We start from the raw sequence: 17,108 nt of genomic DNA on the forward strand, positions 1-17,108 counted from the left end.
CGCATCAAGTTGAATTTTTTTTGGTTTGAAAATGAATATTCATTCTTCGGAAGTACGCAATTTTACTTCTTTGGAGGTGATTTGAAATCACACTGTTGCTTGAATTGGATCTCTCTTAACCCTTCAAGACATGTGGTTTAGCACTGAAAGCACTGCTCCTGAGCACTGAAACTTTCAATATATGCTCCTCTTTCGCTATTATCGATCACCCATTAATTTAGAAAACTAAAAAAATGACTACAACTCTCGCAAACCCAATTTTATCTTCTGGCGGGCTTGATTCATCATCGGAAGCAAGTGTAAACTCAACATCTCCCTTTCAAGATTCTACTCACCGAAAGAACTGGATTTTTAGCAAGGATCAATTAATAGAGATTAGAAATAAATCATTGGAAAAGGTTAAAGAACAAATATTGCAGCTTCAAGAGAAATATACAGAAAAGCTGAGTGCAAATGATTTACTATCACCAGAAGAGGAATCATTGATCGTATTAAAATACTCCGAAATGTTGTTGGAAATTTCAACACAATTGAAGTATCCTTTGCACGTGAAAGCCACTGCTCTAACTTATTTGAAACGCTTTTATTTAAAACATTCTATTATGGAATATGACATTGTTTTCATGATGCTCACCTGTATATTTCTGGCTACAAAGACAGAGGAAAAGTTTGTCGCTCTGGCACAATTTCTAGAGAATGTAAACGCAATCACTTCAGGTGCTGGGACCTTAACATCTCAATTTATATTTAAGAACGAATTGATATTATTACAAGGACTGGATTTTAATTTGATGGTCTATCATCCATATCGTTCATTGTACGCTTATGCTCATGATTTGCATGACATGTATGGTAATGACGCAGATACTCTCTATGAAGGAGCTCAACAAAAAATTACAGACCTCATCAAATCAACCGATGCCATCTTTTTATATATACCACCGGTGATAGCTCTTGCAAGTTTGTACATTGTTAACGCTGATGTTGCAAAGAATTTCATTTCAAAAAAGTTCCCAACTCAAGAAGCACAACTATTGAGACAGGTAGAAGAAATCAAGACAATTTATCTTTCATCAACACTTGAAAAATCAAAGATAAAGTCAGCTGAAAAGAAACTGAAAAAGATTCGAAAAATTCTCAAACCTCAGCTGGAAGAATTAGAAGAACGCTATTTAACTCAAATTGCTGAGGAGCAGCGTGTGAAAAGAGAAGACAAGTATCGCAAAAGAGACTTACAACAGCAACTGGAACAAAAGCAATTCTTGTAGAAGTCTCTTGACAAATTTGAATGATTGTTTTTGCGACCCTTGTCTCCATGTAGATTCTTGTGAATCAAACAACCCATTTATAAAGATGCGAGACAAATTTGGTAAAAATCGCAATCAACGGCCATAAAAACACAAAAAATTGTTCGAACAAAACACACGACGTTTGGCAGCTCGCTCACTCCATCATGCCCTTCCCAAAGGAAATTCTTCGCTACATTGTTTGTAAAGTAAAAACAATCTTCGATGACAAGTGGTCCGAGAAAATTGTTGCTGTGACTAAAGAAGAGATATTGAACGTCTCCCATTCAGGTATTGGCTCCCGATTGTTGTCTTCCAAAGCGAGCGCCTTTTCGGATGGTAGCAACAGCAGCAGTTCTCTCTTTGGAGCTTCATCGTCCTCACTCACCAATACGAGTGTAGTCTATTCACTTGAAATTTATCATACAAAAGATGAGCAACAAATTAGAAATGCAATCGCTGCTACTACATCCATGCAACAACAACACTCATCACAACACAAAAACAACTCCAAATCAACAACAACATTGGAACCAAAGAAAAAAGCAATACTTCATCGAGACATTAGAATAATGTCTGGAAAAGAGTTGACAAATAGATTGAACACATTAATAGTGTTTTTTGAACAACCTCTCTATTTAAACTTTAAAAAGGAATCTGAATTCAAGGAATGGTTTGAATATTTAACAAAATTAATCAATGTTGAAGAATCAGGAATGAAAGAAGGTATTTGTGCCATTATTGAAAGTATTACCGATGCATGTGTGGTGAGTGACGCTGATGGAATTATTACAGGATTTAATGCTCAAGCAGAAAAATTATTTGGTTATTCAAAAGAAGAAGTGGTCGACACGAATGTAAATGTTTCAATTTTAATGCCAGATAGTTATGCGAAATATCACCAACAAATTTTGAATCGATACAACAAACATCGAAATCGAGTCATCATTGGAAAACCTAGAAATTTTCTTGCCAAACACAAACTAGGTCACAAAATACCAATTACGATCAATCTTGGAGAAGTTCAAGACTCAAATCCTCAATCCAAGTTCAGATATATTGCCATGTTTAGAGATTCAATGACCAAAGTGGTAATTTCTTCTACAAGTGATCCTGCTGCTCATGATACTCAACGTTGTACTGACAAGCTCAAGATTCAAATTCAAAGAAAGACAAAAACAGAAATTTCAAAATTTGACGAAGACACATTACGAATGGTTGAAGATTTACTGAAACTGTTACAATCCATGGCAACCACAATTAATATCTTAGAAACTGAAAAAGAACGTTTAGATCAATTAACACTCGAGTTACAAGAAAGAGAAACCATTGCAGAGAAACATTTAAACGAAACTCAGAAAATTTCTCCAATCTATCAAATTTACAAATACCTGACGGATCACATGAGCGATATTGAATCGCTGACCATTAAGGCTCAAGATCAACTCACACGTGACTGTATTCTGTGCTGGAAACAAATTCAAATGTACAAAAAAGCAAGTAGAGCTTGTGACCAATTTAACAAATTCAAAAGCATCATGTCCAATGCTGGAGAATTGACGACAAGAAGAGCAAGAGCAGGTTCAATTGCATCCTACTCTGAAGCTTTGAACGGTAGTAGTAGTAGTGAACAACGTTTTGAATCCATCACCAAACCGGAAGTTGTTTCAATGGCGGTTCAACTCTTTGATCGATTTTTAGTGAACTATGAAAAAGGAGAAACACCCATTTCTAAAAACCGTTCCATCTCTCCCGCTCACAATAACAGCACAGTGATACGAATTGTGACAAGAGAAGTGCTTCCAGTCATCAAAAATACTCTCCTCAAATGGTCCACTTCAAGCATTGAAAATCTTCCCATCACCATTTCGACCGAATTGTTTTATTTTGTTGAGAAGGATATTTTGGAATTTCTGAAAAACGATCCTATCAAAAATATTCAAGTGATTTAAAGAGTAGTAGTAGTAGAAGTGGAAGATAGATATCTCGAGTCAATGGATTGCCTGTATCGATACAGTCAGGAAAGCATGTGTGTTTTCATATTCACAAATTCGAGTGAAGACTTCCATGAAGTTGGTGAAGCAATAATAATTCATTTCAAATAAAAAAAATTCAAAAAAAAATGATGAACAATCACCATCATCAATGCGGACACGAAGAATGTGCACACAACCACCATCGTCATCAGGAAGATGAAGAATTGGAACATTCTGTCTATGATGAAGAAATGAATGATGAAGAAAGTATTGAGGATGATGATACATCCAAGGTGGTTAAAGCCACAGCACCAGTCAAGCCTTCAACACTTGAATTAAAGTCGGAATTAGTCTCCAGAGAACCACTCCCTTTGCAACAACGACCTATTGCTTGTATTGTTGTCGGAATGGCAGGATCGGGTAAAACAACTCTCATGCAACGAATTAACGCATACATATATGAAAAGCAACATCCATCCTATATTATTAACTTGGACCCTGCAGTATTAGATGTACCCTATGGTGCTAATATTGATATTAGAGATACAGTCAATTATAAGGAAGTCATGAAGCAGTATAATCTAGGACCTAACGGAGGAATATTAACTTCACTTAATTTATTTGCTACTCGTTTCGATCAAGTGATTGATTTAATTGATAGGAAATCGAGAACAGGTTTTGATGCAGGAATGTTAATGACTTCCTCTTTATCCAGTTCCTCAGAAAAGAAGAAAAATCTTGAATATGTCTTCATTGATACTCCTGGACAAATCGAAATATTCACTTGGTCAGCAAGTGGCCAAATTATTTCCGAAGGCCTGGCGTCATCATTTCCAACATGCATCATTTATGTTATAGATACTAGTCGTAACACGAATCCAATTACTTTCATGTCAAACATGTTATATGCATGCAGTATTTTGTACAAGACTCGTTTACCATTCTTAATTGTTTTTAACAAGATTGACGTTGTGAGACATGAATTTGTCAAGGAATGGATGAAAGATTATGAGGCTTTCCAAGATGCTCTTTCAAAAGATGAGAGTTATAGTAGCTCTTTAGCTCATTCCATGTCTCTTGTATTGGATGAATTCTATGAAAATATTGATACTGTTGGTGTAAGTGCCATGACAGGAGAGGGAATGGATGAATTCTTCAAAATTATCAATGAAAAATCCAAAGAATATGAAGAAACATACTATCAAGATTTATTGGAACAAGAGAAACTCAAACAAACTGAAAAACTCAAACAACAAGAGGAAGATATGCGTCGTCTTGAACAAGACTTTAAACGATTCAACACTGCTTCGAAAAAAGCACCAACAGAAGATGAGCAATTACAAGAATTTCTACAAAATCTAAAGATGCAAAAGTAACTGTTGTGAGTATTCAAATAATAATATTTCTCAACTCAAATGAAATTCCATATCTATGTTCCTCCTTCTCATCTAATAAGCGTATCATCTTATTTATAGAATTATCATCATTGAATTCATTCGTCCTCAATCCATCGAAAGACATGGGTGATGATTCTTTATGATCCTTCAGAATCATTAAAAAAATATTTTGAACAATATTTCACACTCACAACGTCATCATCATCATGAGAGCCATCATTCAACGAGTAAACTCTGCAAGTGTTTCTGTTTCCAATCAACTCATTAGCCAAATTCAAAAAGGACTCATGGTTCTCGTCGGAATTGAACGATCCGATACTCCCGAAGACATGGATTATATTGTAAAAAAGATTATCAATACCAAGCTATGGGAGGATGACAACATGAAGCCATGGAATGCAAGTGTTAAAGACAAGAATTATGAAATTTTACTCGTTTCTCAATTTACATTGTATCATAAATTTAAAGGAAACAAATTGGATTTTCACACAGCCATGAAAACAGAAGAGGCAAAAACTTTCTTTTCACAAACAGTGAAACACGTTCAAGATCAATATAAAGCTGAAAGAGTGAAAGAAGGAGCTTTTGGGGAATATATGAATGTGGCTTTGGAGAATGATGGACCTGTGACTATTATTGTGGATTCACGAAATAGAAATACTGTGTAACAAATTTTTTTTATATTATATGATGAAAATAATGTTTTTTACAAAAACAAGTATATTATTATATACCTGAATTCAGGACTCGTTGTGTTTTAAATCTGATGAACATTGATGTCATGATCAATGTTTTTATTTAAATTGAATGTTGAGTAACTGGTATGTTCAAAAAAAGGAAATCATAATGTCGTATCCATTTCGCAAGAGTGAACCCAAACATTTAAATGAATCTTGTGTGTGATTAAGGAATTGAGGTTTTAATGTTTCAATGTTTCGGTGGACACTTTTCGATTACATCCAAATGTCCCATAGATTACACCACATGAGAGAGTCACACGTGCATATGAGGATGATGTGTGCCAAACACAGTCTCTGGATTGCCTCCGTTGTCTTCTTTTCCATTTTTGTACATCAAGAACATTGGAATTTTCGTTTTTTAAATGAGGATTAATCGCCAAATTTCGCTTCAAACAGATCGATCTGTTCTTTCACAACCATCACCACACACGATAAATTCTTCAACAAAAAAACAACTCTTACACCTCCCATTCGAGTAATACACACAATCGAATTGGATTTTCTACCAACTAGGCAATCGAGTGTCATCTTGTTAATTTTCACAAACGATCTGCAACCTCCAATTTGATTCTAGATATTCATTACAACATTACAAATACTAAATTTAAACCTTCAAATAATCGAAACATTAATCAAGTACTAACACAAGAAAATGTATCATCACAGCGTGCTCACTAGAAACCTCTTCACCACTTGTACAACCTTCACAATGAAACACTCATTCAATCTTGCCAAGAACAGGAGCCATTCGAATTTTTGTCTTGCAAATTTCCGATCGACCTTCCGAAATCATGATCATTCGAATCAATGTTGTGATTTGCATCATTTTGCAGAAGTGAATCAAAAGGAAAAGTCACCCCATGAAATTCTTGAAAAGTTACAAAATACTTCTCGATCACCACAAGAAACACCCCACAAGAACTTGTTCGGAAAATTGAAAGTCGACAAAGAAGGAGTCAAATATGAAATGAATGAAAAATCGCAAAAGAATGAAACACACCAAAATCAGAGTCAACAACAACAATCGAATAAGGATCAACAACAATCGTTGGCAAACAAGTTTAAGAAGAGTTTGGAAAATTCTCGAGATTTGATGTGTAATAAGAAACGACATGATGTCTTGTTGCAACAAAAGTCAGAATATTTCTTGTATTTGTAAATTTGTTGTATTAAAAAGTTTATTTGTAAATCTATTTACAAACATCCTTACTTGTGATTGGTGAGTTTTGCGATCATGTTGTTTACACGAGAAAGTTCGTTCAGATAAATGGACCTTAATCTATTAAGATCACCAAAAGACATGTCGCCATATTGAATATCTGTTAGAGCAAGCTCAATTTGATCAATGTAGTCGCTGTTTTTCTCTTCGATGTTCAAAGAGTTGGCTTTGATGTTATCTACTTGCTGTTGGAGACATTTAGATTCTTTGACAATTTGTTTAAGCTTTTGACAAGGAAGTATTGTACGTCTTAATAGTTTGTAGCTCCGACTGAAGATGTTGATATTGCTTGGAGGTATTGTTTGTCTTCTCTCTCTCTCTACGGATCTCTTCAAGAAACTTTAGCTTTAATTCTTCCTCACTCGTTTTTTTTAATTGTTGACGAATAAGGTTATTCCCTTAATTATCGTTTCATGCACGAACAAAAAATGTTCAAACAAATATTGCTCGTTTTCTTCATTTTGATTCTCTTTAGAAAAGCAATGTCTTTGAGCTCAAAATACGTGTCGTGCTCAAACGGAAGTGGATCCTCTTGCAAGAGCTACTTGGAAGTCCAAATACCGCTATCATATGGCAACTCTCAACAAATGAACTTTGATTTATCATCGGGGGTTAACGAGCTTGGTAATTCTATCATGTTTAAATCAATTAAAATATCCGTTAAGAAATCTCAGCCAAAAGCTATCTATCCATTGATTTACGTCGGTACTTTTAATGGCAAGCCAACAGAGAAGATCATTATTAAGGACGATATTCTTGTACCAACTTGTGACGATTCTCCACTAAGTAATAATCCCACATGCGGATGGAAGAAGAATGAAAAGGAGAAAAAGTTTTGGAAGTCAAGGTTTTTGTTGTTCATGCAGCTTCGAGCAAATGATGGGAGCGTCACAACAAACAAGAGCTTCCTTGAATTGTGGATTCCTTCAGATGAAATCTTCGGCTCATTGCCTTGTTCTCCATGAGGTAAATTGGGACGCTTTGAAATAGAACCGTTTACAACCAAGTTTGAAATTAATGTCGACCTCGGAAGTTTGGGCAGTGTTGAAGTTTCTCCATCGCTGAAAGTTGCTCAACTTCCTATGGGAAGAGTACAACTAGAAGGTGATTTTTCTGTCACAAGGCATTACCCTCTTTTGAGTCGAAGATGTTGTTTGTTCCGTCATATCCAAAAAACAACCCGATTGTACTTGAAGGGTCTAAGAATTGGATGCTAGTAGATAGAAGTATGGTTTCATTGACTGGAAAAGAATGTGACAAAATAGGAGTAGGATACTCGCAATTTAGAAATCAGCCTCGGGCATGCTCACAACCACCAATGACCTGTCTTGGAAATCAGTTGGAAGACTTGAGAGTTACAGATCGAGAGCTAATGAAAACGGGTACTAGATCAGGTAAATACATTCTTTCAACTTCGGATCCTTCTTGATGAATTCAACAGGTTCTCAGAAATCGTTGATAATGGAAATCTCAGAAGATACAAATTCTGTCATTACAATGTTTGTGGATGCAGATCAACTCACGTTTCTGTACTCGAAAAGTATGGCTGAAATAACCAGCGCTCAAGTATCAACTTTTCAATCCTTATCTAAGGAAGGAGAGTTAAAAGTTACCATCAAAAACATCGGAACTTCATTATGCTCATATGTCATCTCCATCTCGAAATGTAGCAGCAATATTTTGCCAACAGTAGAACAAAGAATAGAGCTACATCAGTCCGAAGAAAGCAGTATCAACTTTCCAATAAGGACTAGTACTGAACTTGCAGCATCGAACGAATGTACTGTCTCTCTTATGTACAGTGATGGAGAAAAAATTAAGGACCTCCTTGTGAAGTTTGATTCAAAGGATGCATTCCAGAAGGCCATTGATGGGTCAATCGACCAGACAGGAAAAGTGCAAACAGAAGGTGACAATTCAGCAAATCAATGCAAATGTGGTTCTCCCTTCGATGTCATTTGCATTGTCTTACACAGTTGCATTGATTACATCATTGGATGGGTTGCTGCCATTGTTGGCATTATTGCCATTCCAATTGTTTTCGTTTTCATGTGGCGTTGTGGTCTCTTTGGTCTTCTCTTCCAATCTTGTAAATGTTGTGCCTGTTGTTGCTCTCTTCTTCCAAAAGGTATTATGAAATGCCTAATTTCACCTTACAAGAAGAAGAAAAATCGATCCAAGAAGAAATCCAAAAAGAGAACAAGTCATTCCTCAGAGAGTAGTGATGGTGAAAGTAAATCAAAAAAGAAAAAGAAGAAAAAGCAACGAAGGAATAGATATAGAAATTCAATGAGAATGATGAATGATGGTGATCATGCATTATGGACCTATTACAATCCTTCTTCTTCTTCCTTTATGAAGACACAACAAATGTATGGAAAACATTTGAAACCAAATCCATCGTATGAAATGATAGAAAATGAATGTTACGAACCTGTGGCTAGATATTACAAGTAGTGTGATATAGCTTGTTGATGTGAAATTCATCATTTCACAAGAAAAATTTCTTACATGTAAATAATAAATCAATGTACAATTTGAATCATTTCAATATCGAGCATTGGATACCATGTTGTTATAAGATCATGCATAAACTAGGACCTTCAGAAGTATCTTCTTGGTTTCGTCGAGTTTTTTTTGGCTTATTCGAATATTGAGATGCTTCTGGTGGAATTTGTGATGAATCAATCATTACAAAATCATGAAATTCGTTATTTTCAAAAGAATAATCATCATGAACATCTTTTTCATTCAGCACCTGAGAAGATTGCATTTCCACAGCATGTTGACGAGCAATGTTGCCAAGTTCAAATTTTGAGTAAACCAATGATGCATTTTTCCAAATCGCATGTGGCTCTGGAAATTCAAATTCTTCCACATGACCCAATTCTTTTGACTCGAGTACTTGTGGAACTGTCTCTGGAGTCGTCTGATGATAAACCATTGTATTTTCGAGAGCATATTTTTCTTTAAATCGATTCAATTCACTTTCTAAAAATTTAAATTGATGTTCGAGATTAGTTTTGTCTTTGTTTTCAAATAACATTTTCATGTATTCTTTCTTGATCGATTTTGATAAGTTTTCAAACATTTTCATTGCCTCATCCACTAATTTGATAGCTTTTCCATTTTCATCATTCTTATTGTAATGAAATGCACTATACATGTGAGACATGATATCATAAAATCTCACTTTCAAAAGTAAATAAGTTTTCAATTTGGTAATACACGTCTCATTCTGTGGAATTAATTTTAAAGCATTCGAATACTGTTCAAACACAAATCGACATAATTTTGCAAGTGAATCCAATTGAGTGATACCTTTCTCAGTGGCAATCTTAATGGCAACTTCCTGAGCTTGTGCTCTACTCAAGAGACGCATGAGTTGACACATAGTCACATTATGACTTTGAACAAATTTCAATGATTGATTTGAATGAAATTGAGGAGATACATGACATTCACAGAATTGCCAAATTGAAGTTGCTTTCATCAATAATTGAAGACTTGTCTTGTCATTGGATTTCTCAGTTGCTGTTTGTGTTAAAGAGAGAGCAGCAGTGGAGAGCATCATGAGCATTTCATAGAGAGCATCATTGGTTTCAACCTTTCCGAATGATTCATTCCACCAATCATAAATTGCAATAAATTGTAAATGACTGAGAGAAGTGTCGATTGGAAGTGATGAGAAATGTTCAGTGGCAATTTGAACCTCTTGTTGTTCTAAGGTGTTCATTTGTTTGTCTTCATTGCTTCTCATGAGAACAGCTGTTCCATCTCTGTTTGATTCAAGGTGCTGTTGGTAACCTGGTTCTGATGAGTGTTGTTGATCCTTATCGTGGTGGTCTGTGGAGTTAAAAGTAGTAGAATCAGTTGCAACAGTGTTTAGTGAATCGGAATTGATGAATGATGGTGAAGGTGGAAAGGATGATAAATTCCAAACGAGTCCACAAAATACAGAAAGATAGGCCATAATTTTGTCACATAATTCTTCATTGTCTATGTTATTTGATGAACGCTGTCGAGTGATGGCTTCTTGCCTTCCGATGCGAATTCCACAAGCAAGTGAAGTTGTGACATTTTTGTTGTCTTTCAACTAGATTGTTTATTTAATTGGAGAAATCAAATAGAAGTGTTTCAACTAGATTGTTTATTTAATTGGAACCTCCCCTCAATCTCAAAACAAGGTGAAGAGTAGACTCTTTTTGAATGTTGTAATCGGAGAGAGTTCTACCATCCTCAAGTTGCTTACCAGCGAAAATCAATCTTTGTTGGTCTGGAGGAATGCCTTCCTTATCTTGGATCTTTGACTTGACATTCTCGATGGTATCATTGGATTCGACTTCCAATGTAATGGTCTTGCCAGTCAAAGTTTTAACAAAGATTTGCATTCCTCCTCTCAATCTAAGAACAAGGTGCAATGTGGATTCCTTTTGGATGTTGTAGTCTGAGAGAGTTCTTCCGTCTTCCAATTGTTTACCAGCGAAAATCAATCTTTGTTGGTCTGGAGGAATGCCTTCCTTATCTTGAATCTTGCTCTTGACATTTTCGATGGTGTCGTTGGACTCCACTTCCAAAGTAATTGTCTTACCAGTGAGGGTCTTGACGAAGATTTGCATACCACCTCTGAGTCTCAAAACCAAGTGCAATGTTGATTCTTTTTGAATGTTGTAATCAGACAAGGTTCTTCCGTCTTCTAATTGCTTTCCGGCAAAGATGAGTCTTTGTTGGTCTGGTGGAATTCCTTCCTTGTCTTGGATCTTTGATTTAACGTTTTCAATGGTATCATTGGACTCAACCTCAAGAGTAATGGTCTTTCCGGTCAAGGTTTTAACGAAGATTTGCATACCACCTCTCAATCTCAAGACCAAGTGGAGAGTGGATTCCTTTTGGATGTTGTAGTCGGACAAGGTTCTTCCGTCTTCCAATTGTTTACCAGCAAAAATCAAACGTTGTTGATCAGGTGGAATTCCTTCCTTGTCTTGGATCTTGCTTTTCACGTTCTCAATCGTGTCGTTGGATTCGACTTCGAGAGTGATAGTCTTACCAGTGAGGGTCTTGACGAAGATTTGCATCTTGTAGCAGTAGATATTAATTACAGTAGTAGAGAGTGGATTGGTTTTTTTTGTTGTTTTGTGGTTGATGTCGGTTGCACAATTAGAAGGATACTATTTGAAGCCTTGATGAGGTGTCTTGTTGTTGAATGAACTCGTCAACCTAAAAATAACTGATGGGAATTTCCGAGCGCTCTTTTCTTTACAAAAATTCATTGTTGTTGGAAAGAGGCAACTAGATGTTTGTGGCAACTTGCTTGAAGGAAGCATTGGGAAAGTAACCGAATAGTTTGAACTCAAGAAGGAAAGATGACAACGTGTTATCGGTTGCAACTTAATTGTTCTTCTTAATGTCTTATTGAAAGTAATGTTACCTTGCATTTGGGTTATAAAGAACTTTTTTCTTTGTAAATGTTGCTTCAATTAATATATGAGGTTTTGTTGTTGAATATTGATGTAGAAATTTGATTCTTGAGATTGTGTTTCCTCACTGAGTTGATGAACATCAAACAACACCAATCACTTGTCATTCAAGACTTTAAAAAATGAACAACAAAAAGCCAAAGAAGAGTGTGTTTGGAGGCTTTTTTGGTTTCAGGAGTAGGTATCTCTCATTGGTTATTGTTGTTGATAAACCCCTTGACTTTTGTTTCAAATCAACTCTGAAAACATAAACCTCCATTAAAATTATTCTTTCATCATTTCATCATCATTTGAATCCTTCAATTTTGTGGGATGGTGAATATAATAATGATGGAATTCCTTTTATGATTGGAACCATCGTTGTCCTCTCTCAAACCTCCTCAAAAAATTGAATCAATTCTCTCTTGTGTTTCCATGATATTCATCATTATTGTTCATTCAACAACCACCATCATCATCATCACCATTATCAAAAGGTGAAAATGAAACTCTAAATTTAGAAGACTATCCACTGAGTCAGTGGTCCACACAAATGGTAGTCATGTGGCTTAAAACTCAGGGACATGATAAAAAGGTTCGTATGGATATAATCATTATGAATATTTCTGAATAATGATTTTTAAAATCTAATGATTGTTGTTGCAACTATTCCAAAATGATTTTTATTATTTCCAAAAATGTATTTCCTTCCTTCGCCGAACCAATTCATCATCATCATCATCATTCGCAAAATTCAAATGTTCAACAAAATCTTTACGAACGGATTTATCACTCAATCACAACAATTACACCTCACTCACCAAAAAACATGATAATTCACACATCTCTCATCTATTTCTTCCCAAATCTCAACCACATTGACAGGTCTACAAAATATTTGAAAAGAACAAAATCAATGGTACATTCTTTTGTCAAAATGTAACAAAAGCAGATATTGTGAGATTAGGTTTCACACCTGGAATGGCCATCACACTTCACAATCAAATTGAAAAACTTATCGAACGTATGAAAACAATCAATCCCTACAATGTGGTTCTCAGCAGTAGACCACACTACAACACCTCCAAGAGAGCAAGTTCGAACCTGTCAACATCAAGTGAATCCATGTCTCAGTTAGTGACACCTCCTCGTGCATTGGGTGGTTCAATTTCATCCACCTCAGGTGCTTGTTCTCTCATTTCACAATCATCACCAGGATTTGCAGAACATCAAATTCCAATCTTTGTTCAACACCAACGTAAATTTTCAGTGTTGACAGATAAATACATGATGGATTCAGAAGAAGCATCTTCATCGTCTCTTTCTGATCAGAATGTTTCATCATCCAATGCTACCACATCATCATCATTGACTAATAATGGAGGTATTACAATTTCTGAGGTTGAAGTCGAAGATGATTATTTTCTCAAAATGGAAATGGAGTCCTTCACAGTTCAAGATAAAGCAGAAGAAGACAAGGAATTACAAGAATATCTTGCAGAAACTCTCATCATGAACGAAGTTACTGCATTGGATTTGTCTTCGAATCAATCCTCATCGTCACAACCCTCTTCTCCTTCTGGAAGTTTAATTAGTGACACAAATTCTACAGCAACCTCCACAGCAGCTAATACATCCAGTCCATGTACGATGCCATCCTCTTCTTCCAATTTAACAACCTCTTCTTCTGCTGCATCCAACAAGTACTTGTTAGTTCCTGTTGCTCCATATTCAACACTTCCTGATGAATATTTCTCTGCTTATCAATCATGTTTAAGCAATGTGAATTTATTACCATTTCAAGTTCACAATTTACAAAGTATTGTTCAAGATTTGATCATTCCAGAACGTTTCATTTTCAAATATTTCAACATCAAACATTACATGCCTGATGACGATGATGATGACACAGCACAGTCGAGTAATACGCAATCCTCTTCTTCAAAGAATGCAGTGAGAAGTATGAAGAAAACATTCCTTAAAATTCAATTTGTTTTTAATGCTTTGGATCGTGGAGTTTGGTTTAAGATGCAAAAACAATACAAAACACAACTCAAAGGATTTAAACCTCACAAATTTGGAGTATTTTATCCTGCACTTCTTATTGGACCATTCCTTGTAGAATATACTCATCATGGAATTGCATTGGTGAGAATTTCCAAGTCAAAGAGAGTTGTTGGACATGAAATTACAACAATTACCGGTGCAGACAAGGTGAAGGAGGTTTTACAAAAAGTGTCACAAGTCTGTTGTGAATTTAACGGTTCTAGAAAATTCGATATTCAAAAGAATAATCCAATGCATTTCGTGTATGCAGTGTTAGACAAACTCAAAATGAGGAAACAGTGTGAAAACCATCTCAGTAAGGGATGTGTGAAATCATATATTCAAAATTTGGAACGTTTTGGCTATTACAGTATGACAATTAATTTGCCAAAACAAATTGCTACATTAATTGGAAAAGAAGAATACATTGTTGATAGTCACAAAGATTTGGATGAGCTTCATATCAACATTCAAACAAATTTCCCAGATTACTTCAACGATGAAGGAAAGACTGACGAAACATTACTTCAAAGTTTCGATATTGCGTTTTGGTATTGGCACTTTGAAAACAAATCATTCGAAGATTTCCGACCTGCTTACAGTAGCAAGATTTGCAGTTGTCCTTTCAATATGCTCGAAAAACATCCAATCGATATGATTGAAAGTGCCTCCAAAACAAGTTACAGAGGCCCTTCGTATCATATTGCTCAAGTATTGCCACCAAGACCTAGTGACTCTCCAACATCAGCTTCATCCCCCAACACCACTGAATGAACCAATATGGAAAAGTTGAATTAAAAACTCTTTAATAATTTATCTGTTAATTTATCTGTAATCCTTCTTTCCTATCGTTGTCTTACCGCTGAACAAGTGCTTTGGTTTCATATTGAAGATAACATGGTCTGCTTCAGAGCGTTTGCCACTTGCTTGCAATGTCTTAATCTTCTTAAGACCTAACTTGACAGCCGACACTTGTTTCTTGGCATCTTTGATACCAGCAAATCGACCAATCTTTTCGGTAAGAGGATTATGAGGTGTTAAGGATCTCTTTTTGCTGAGAGCTGTCTTATCAATATCGACTGAATCATATTCAGTTGCTGCTCTCTTCTCACTAGCACTTCTATTTCTGGCCATCTTACTCTCGCTTCTTGCTCTAGGTCCAACACTTGATGTTGCAAGTTTGTGAGTTCTACCGACAGAAGAAGTTCTTGCCACTGAAGAAGATCTAGCCTTTTCCAAAGCCTCTTCTGGAACACCTCTGTCTTTCAATTCAGAAACAATGGAATTCAAATCAATAGGCTTATCTTTTCTGGTCAATTTAGGATGGTTAGTATTCTTATTGATTCTATTAGTTTGAATAATGACAGACTTCTTATCCATAATTTTCTTGAAGTCTTCTTCTTCTTCAGAGTCAACATAGAATTCTTCGTCAGCATAGTTCACACCACCTTCAAATCCACCCTCTTCTCGAAGTCTTTCATCCTCTTCTTTTTCAAGCTCTTCCAATCTTCTGTCAATTTCTGGATCAACATAATCCGCAATATTCTTGCCATCTATAATTTCTGGAATAATGTCATATTTCCATTCATCGTTTTTCAGCAGGTAATGTTTCTTGTAATCTGGAGTATAAACACCAGCACCACCTCCAAGATTTTCGAGATGCTTTTCGGTAATTCTTGGTTCATCTTCCATGTCTCCATTGGATTCATCATCCATTCCAGCTCTCTTTCGAAGCACACTTTCAGGAATTTGTGGCTCTCTTATTTTGTCATCTCTCTTCTTTGGTTGAGCCAAGTGAACTCTATTGAGGATGGATTCAACAGATTTCTTGCCATGATTAATCTTGGCTTCAACTCTGTTTTGAAGCAACAGGTCACAAGCTCTTGTTTTTACATCATTCAATCCTGATTGGTTGATATTGCTGATTCCAATCATGTCACTGCACATATCTGCAATTTCTTGCAACATTTTCTTGTTTTCATCACTCAAATCTTCATATCTCACCAAATCAATCTTTGTTAAAACCAACAAAACAGGCTTTCCTGCGAAAAGAGGTTTGATATTCTTGAAAAGATCACATTGCTGTTTGATGTTGTATCCACAAGTTTCGCTCACATCACATAAATATAAAATAGTAGAGCGCAAGTGAGCCATAGCTGTAATACTTTGCATTTCAATTGTGTTGCGTTGCTCAAGAGGATGGTCAAGAATACCTGGAGTATCAATTAATTGCCACTTCAAATAACGATATTCCATATGACCAACAAATAATGATTTAGTTGTGAATGGATAGGGTTGAACGTCAACTTGAGCTCGGGTCATATTATTCATAAAGCTGTAATCAGGAGGAAGAAGTAACATGATTGTTTCATACGTTTAAAATTACGTCAATAATTATTCATATTGACACAAATAATACGTTACCTGGACTTTCCGACATTTGGATAACCAACCAGAATCAATGTACGTGATGATGGGTCGATGGAAGGTAAACGAGCCAAGTGTTGTCTGACTTGTTCCAAATATACCAATGACGAGTTTTGTTTCGTTAATACAGTGATCATTCTACCCAAAGCAGCTCTCTTCAATTGTTTGCAACGGTACAAAGAATCACCATACTTTAAAAGACGGACATAGTCTCTACCGATGGCATCCACAACGTTTCTACAAGTGCTCAATTGTCCTAATGCAAGTTTATAGTGATCTTTATCATAGAGAACATTCATCAGATCCTCATAAAATGGATGAATATCTCCCAATCGTGGAAATTCGTCCAGAATGAGAGTAATTCTATCGTGAATTGTTTGTTGGCAAAACTTCACTTTTCTCATGTAGAATCTACGGATACGATTGATGGCATATTGCGGGTGAATTTCTGTTGGAGTTTTTCTTTGAGTCTTTGAGAGAACAATATCCATAAATTCCTTTCCGTTAGGAACGGGTGTAATTTTCTTGAAATTATAGACCACCATGATAATGTATATAGAG

The 17,108-nt window shown here is 35.8% G+C and overlaps 10 protein-coding genes across 10 annotated transcripts; 8 read left to right on the forward strand and 2 right to left on the reverse strand.

Moving 5' to 3' along the window:
• Positions 1–233: 233 nt before the first annotated feature.
• FDP41_011469 (uncharacterized protein) lies at positions 234–1,268 on the forward strand (the record flags this gene model as incomplete). The annotated part of the gene is made up of 1 exon (XM_044701880.1): positions 234–1,268. The coding sequence occupies one exon, from the start codon at positions 234–236 to the stop codon at positions 1,266–1,268; it is 1,035 nt and encodes a 344-aa protein (XP_044567252.1).
• A 185-nt stretch (positions 1,269–1,453) lies between these two features.
• On the forward strand, positions 1,454–3,238 carry FDP41_011470 (uncharacterized protein; the record flags this gene model as incomplete). The annotated part of the gene is made up of 1 exon (XM_044701882.1): positions 1,454–3,238. The coding sequence occupies one exon, from the start codon at positions 1,454–1,456 to the stop codon at positions 3,236–3,238; it is 1,785 nt and encodes a 594-aa protein (XP_044567253.1).
• A 170-nt stretch (positions 3,239–3,408) lies between these two features.
• FDP41_011471 (uncharacterized protein) lies at positions 3,409–4,638 on the forward strand (the record flags this gene model as incomplete). Its single annotated transcript, XM_044701883.1, has 1 exon — positions 3,409–4,638. One exon carries the CDS (start codon positions 3,409–3,411, stop codon positions 4,636–4,638), a length of 1,230 nt encoding a protein of 409 aa, XP_044567254.1.
• Positions 4,639–4,865: 227 nt separating this feature from the next.
• Positions 4,866–5,327, forward strand: FDP41_011472 (uncharacterized protein; the record flags this gene model as incomplete). Its single annotated transcript, XM_044701884.1, has 1 exon — positions 4,866–5,327. The coding sequence occupies one exon, from the start codon at positions 4,866–4,868 to the stop codon at positions 5,325–5,327; it is 462 nt and encodes a 153-aa protein (XP_044567255.1).
• Positions 5,328–6,051: 724 nt separating this feature from the next.
• FDP41_011473 (uncharacterized protein) lies at positions 6,052–6,558 on the forward strand (the record flags this gene model as incomplete). The annotated part of the gene is made up of 1 exon (XM_044701885.1): positions 6,052–6,558. One exon carries the CDS (start codon positions 6,052–6,054, stop codon positions 6,556–6,558), a length of 507 nt encoding a protein of 168 aa, XP_044567256.1.
• A 488-nt stretch (positions 6,559–7,046) lies between these two features.
• FDP41_011474 (uncharacterized protein) lies at positions 7,047–7,583 on the forward strand (the record flags this gene model as incomplete). Its single annotated transcript, XM_044701886.1, has 1 exon — positions 7,047–7,583. One exon carries the CDS (start codon positions 7,047–7,049, stop codon positions 7,581–7,583), a length of 537 nt encoding a protein of 178 aa, XP_044567257.1.
• A 496-nt stretch (positions 7,584–8,079) lies between these two features.
• FDP41_011475 (uncharacterized protein) lies at positions 8,080–9,075 on the forward strand (the record flags this gene model as incomplete). The annotated part of the gene is made up of 1 exon (XM_044701887.1): positions 8,080–9,075. The coding sequence occupies one exon, from the start codon at positions 8,080–8,082 to the stop codon at positions 9,073–9,075; it is 996 nt and encodes a 331-aa protein (XP_044567258.1).
• Positions 9,076–9,193: 118 nt separating this feature from the next.
• On the reverse strand, positions 9,194–11,693 carry FDP41_011476 (uncharacterized protein; the record flags this gene model as incomplete). The annotated part of the gene is made up of 2 exons (XM_044701888.1): positions 9,194–10,714; positions 10,803–11,693. The coding sequence occupies 2 exons, from the start codon at positions 11,691–11,693 to the stop codon at positions 9,194–9,196; spliced, it is 2,412 nt and encodes an 803-aa protein (XP_044567259.1).
• Positions 11,694–12,217: 524 nt separating this feature from the next.
• Positions 12,218–14,894, forward strand: FDP41_011477 (uncharacterized protein; the record flags this gene model as incomplete). Its single annotated transcript, XM_044701889.1, has 3 exons — positions 12,218–12,272; positions 12,572–12,669; positions 12,960–14,894. The coding sequence occupies 3 exons, from the start codon at positions 12,218–12,220 to the stop codon at positions 14,892–14,894; spliced, it is 2,088 nt and encodes a 695-aa protein (XP_044567260.1).
• Positions 14,895–14,945: 51 nt separating this feature from the next.
• Positions 14,946–17,092, reverse strand: FDP41_011478 (uncharacterized protein; the record flags this gene model as incomplete). The annotated part of the gene is made up of 2 exons (XM_044701890.1): positions 14,946–16,455; positions 16,545–17,092. 2 exons carry the CDS (start codon positions 17,090–17,092, stop codon positions 14,946–14,948), a joined length of 2,058 nt encoding a protein of 685 aa, XP_044567261.1.
• Between the last annotated feature and the right edge of the window lie 16 nt (positions 17,093–17,108).

This window comes from Naegleria fowleri (assembly GCF_008403515.1).
Source record: "Naegleria fowleri strain ATCC 30894 chromosome Unknown tig9, whole genome shotgun sequence".
Lineage (NCBI taxonomy): Eukaryota > Heterolobosea > Eutetramitea > Acrasida > Naegleriidae > Naegleria > Naegleria fowleri.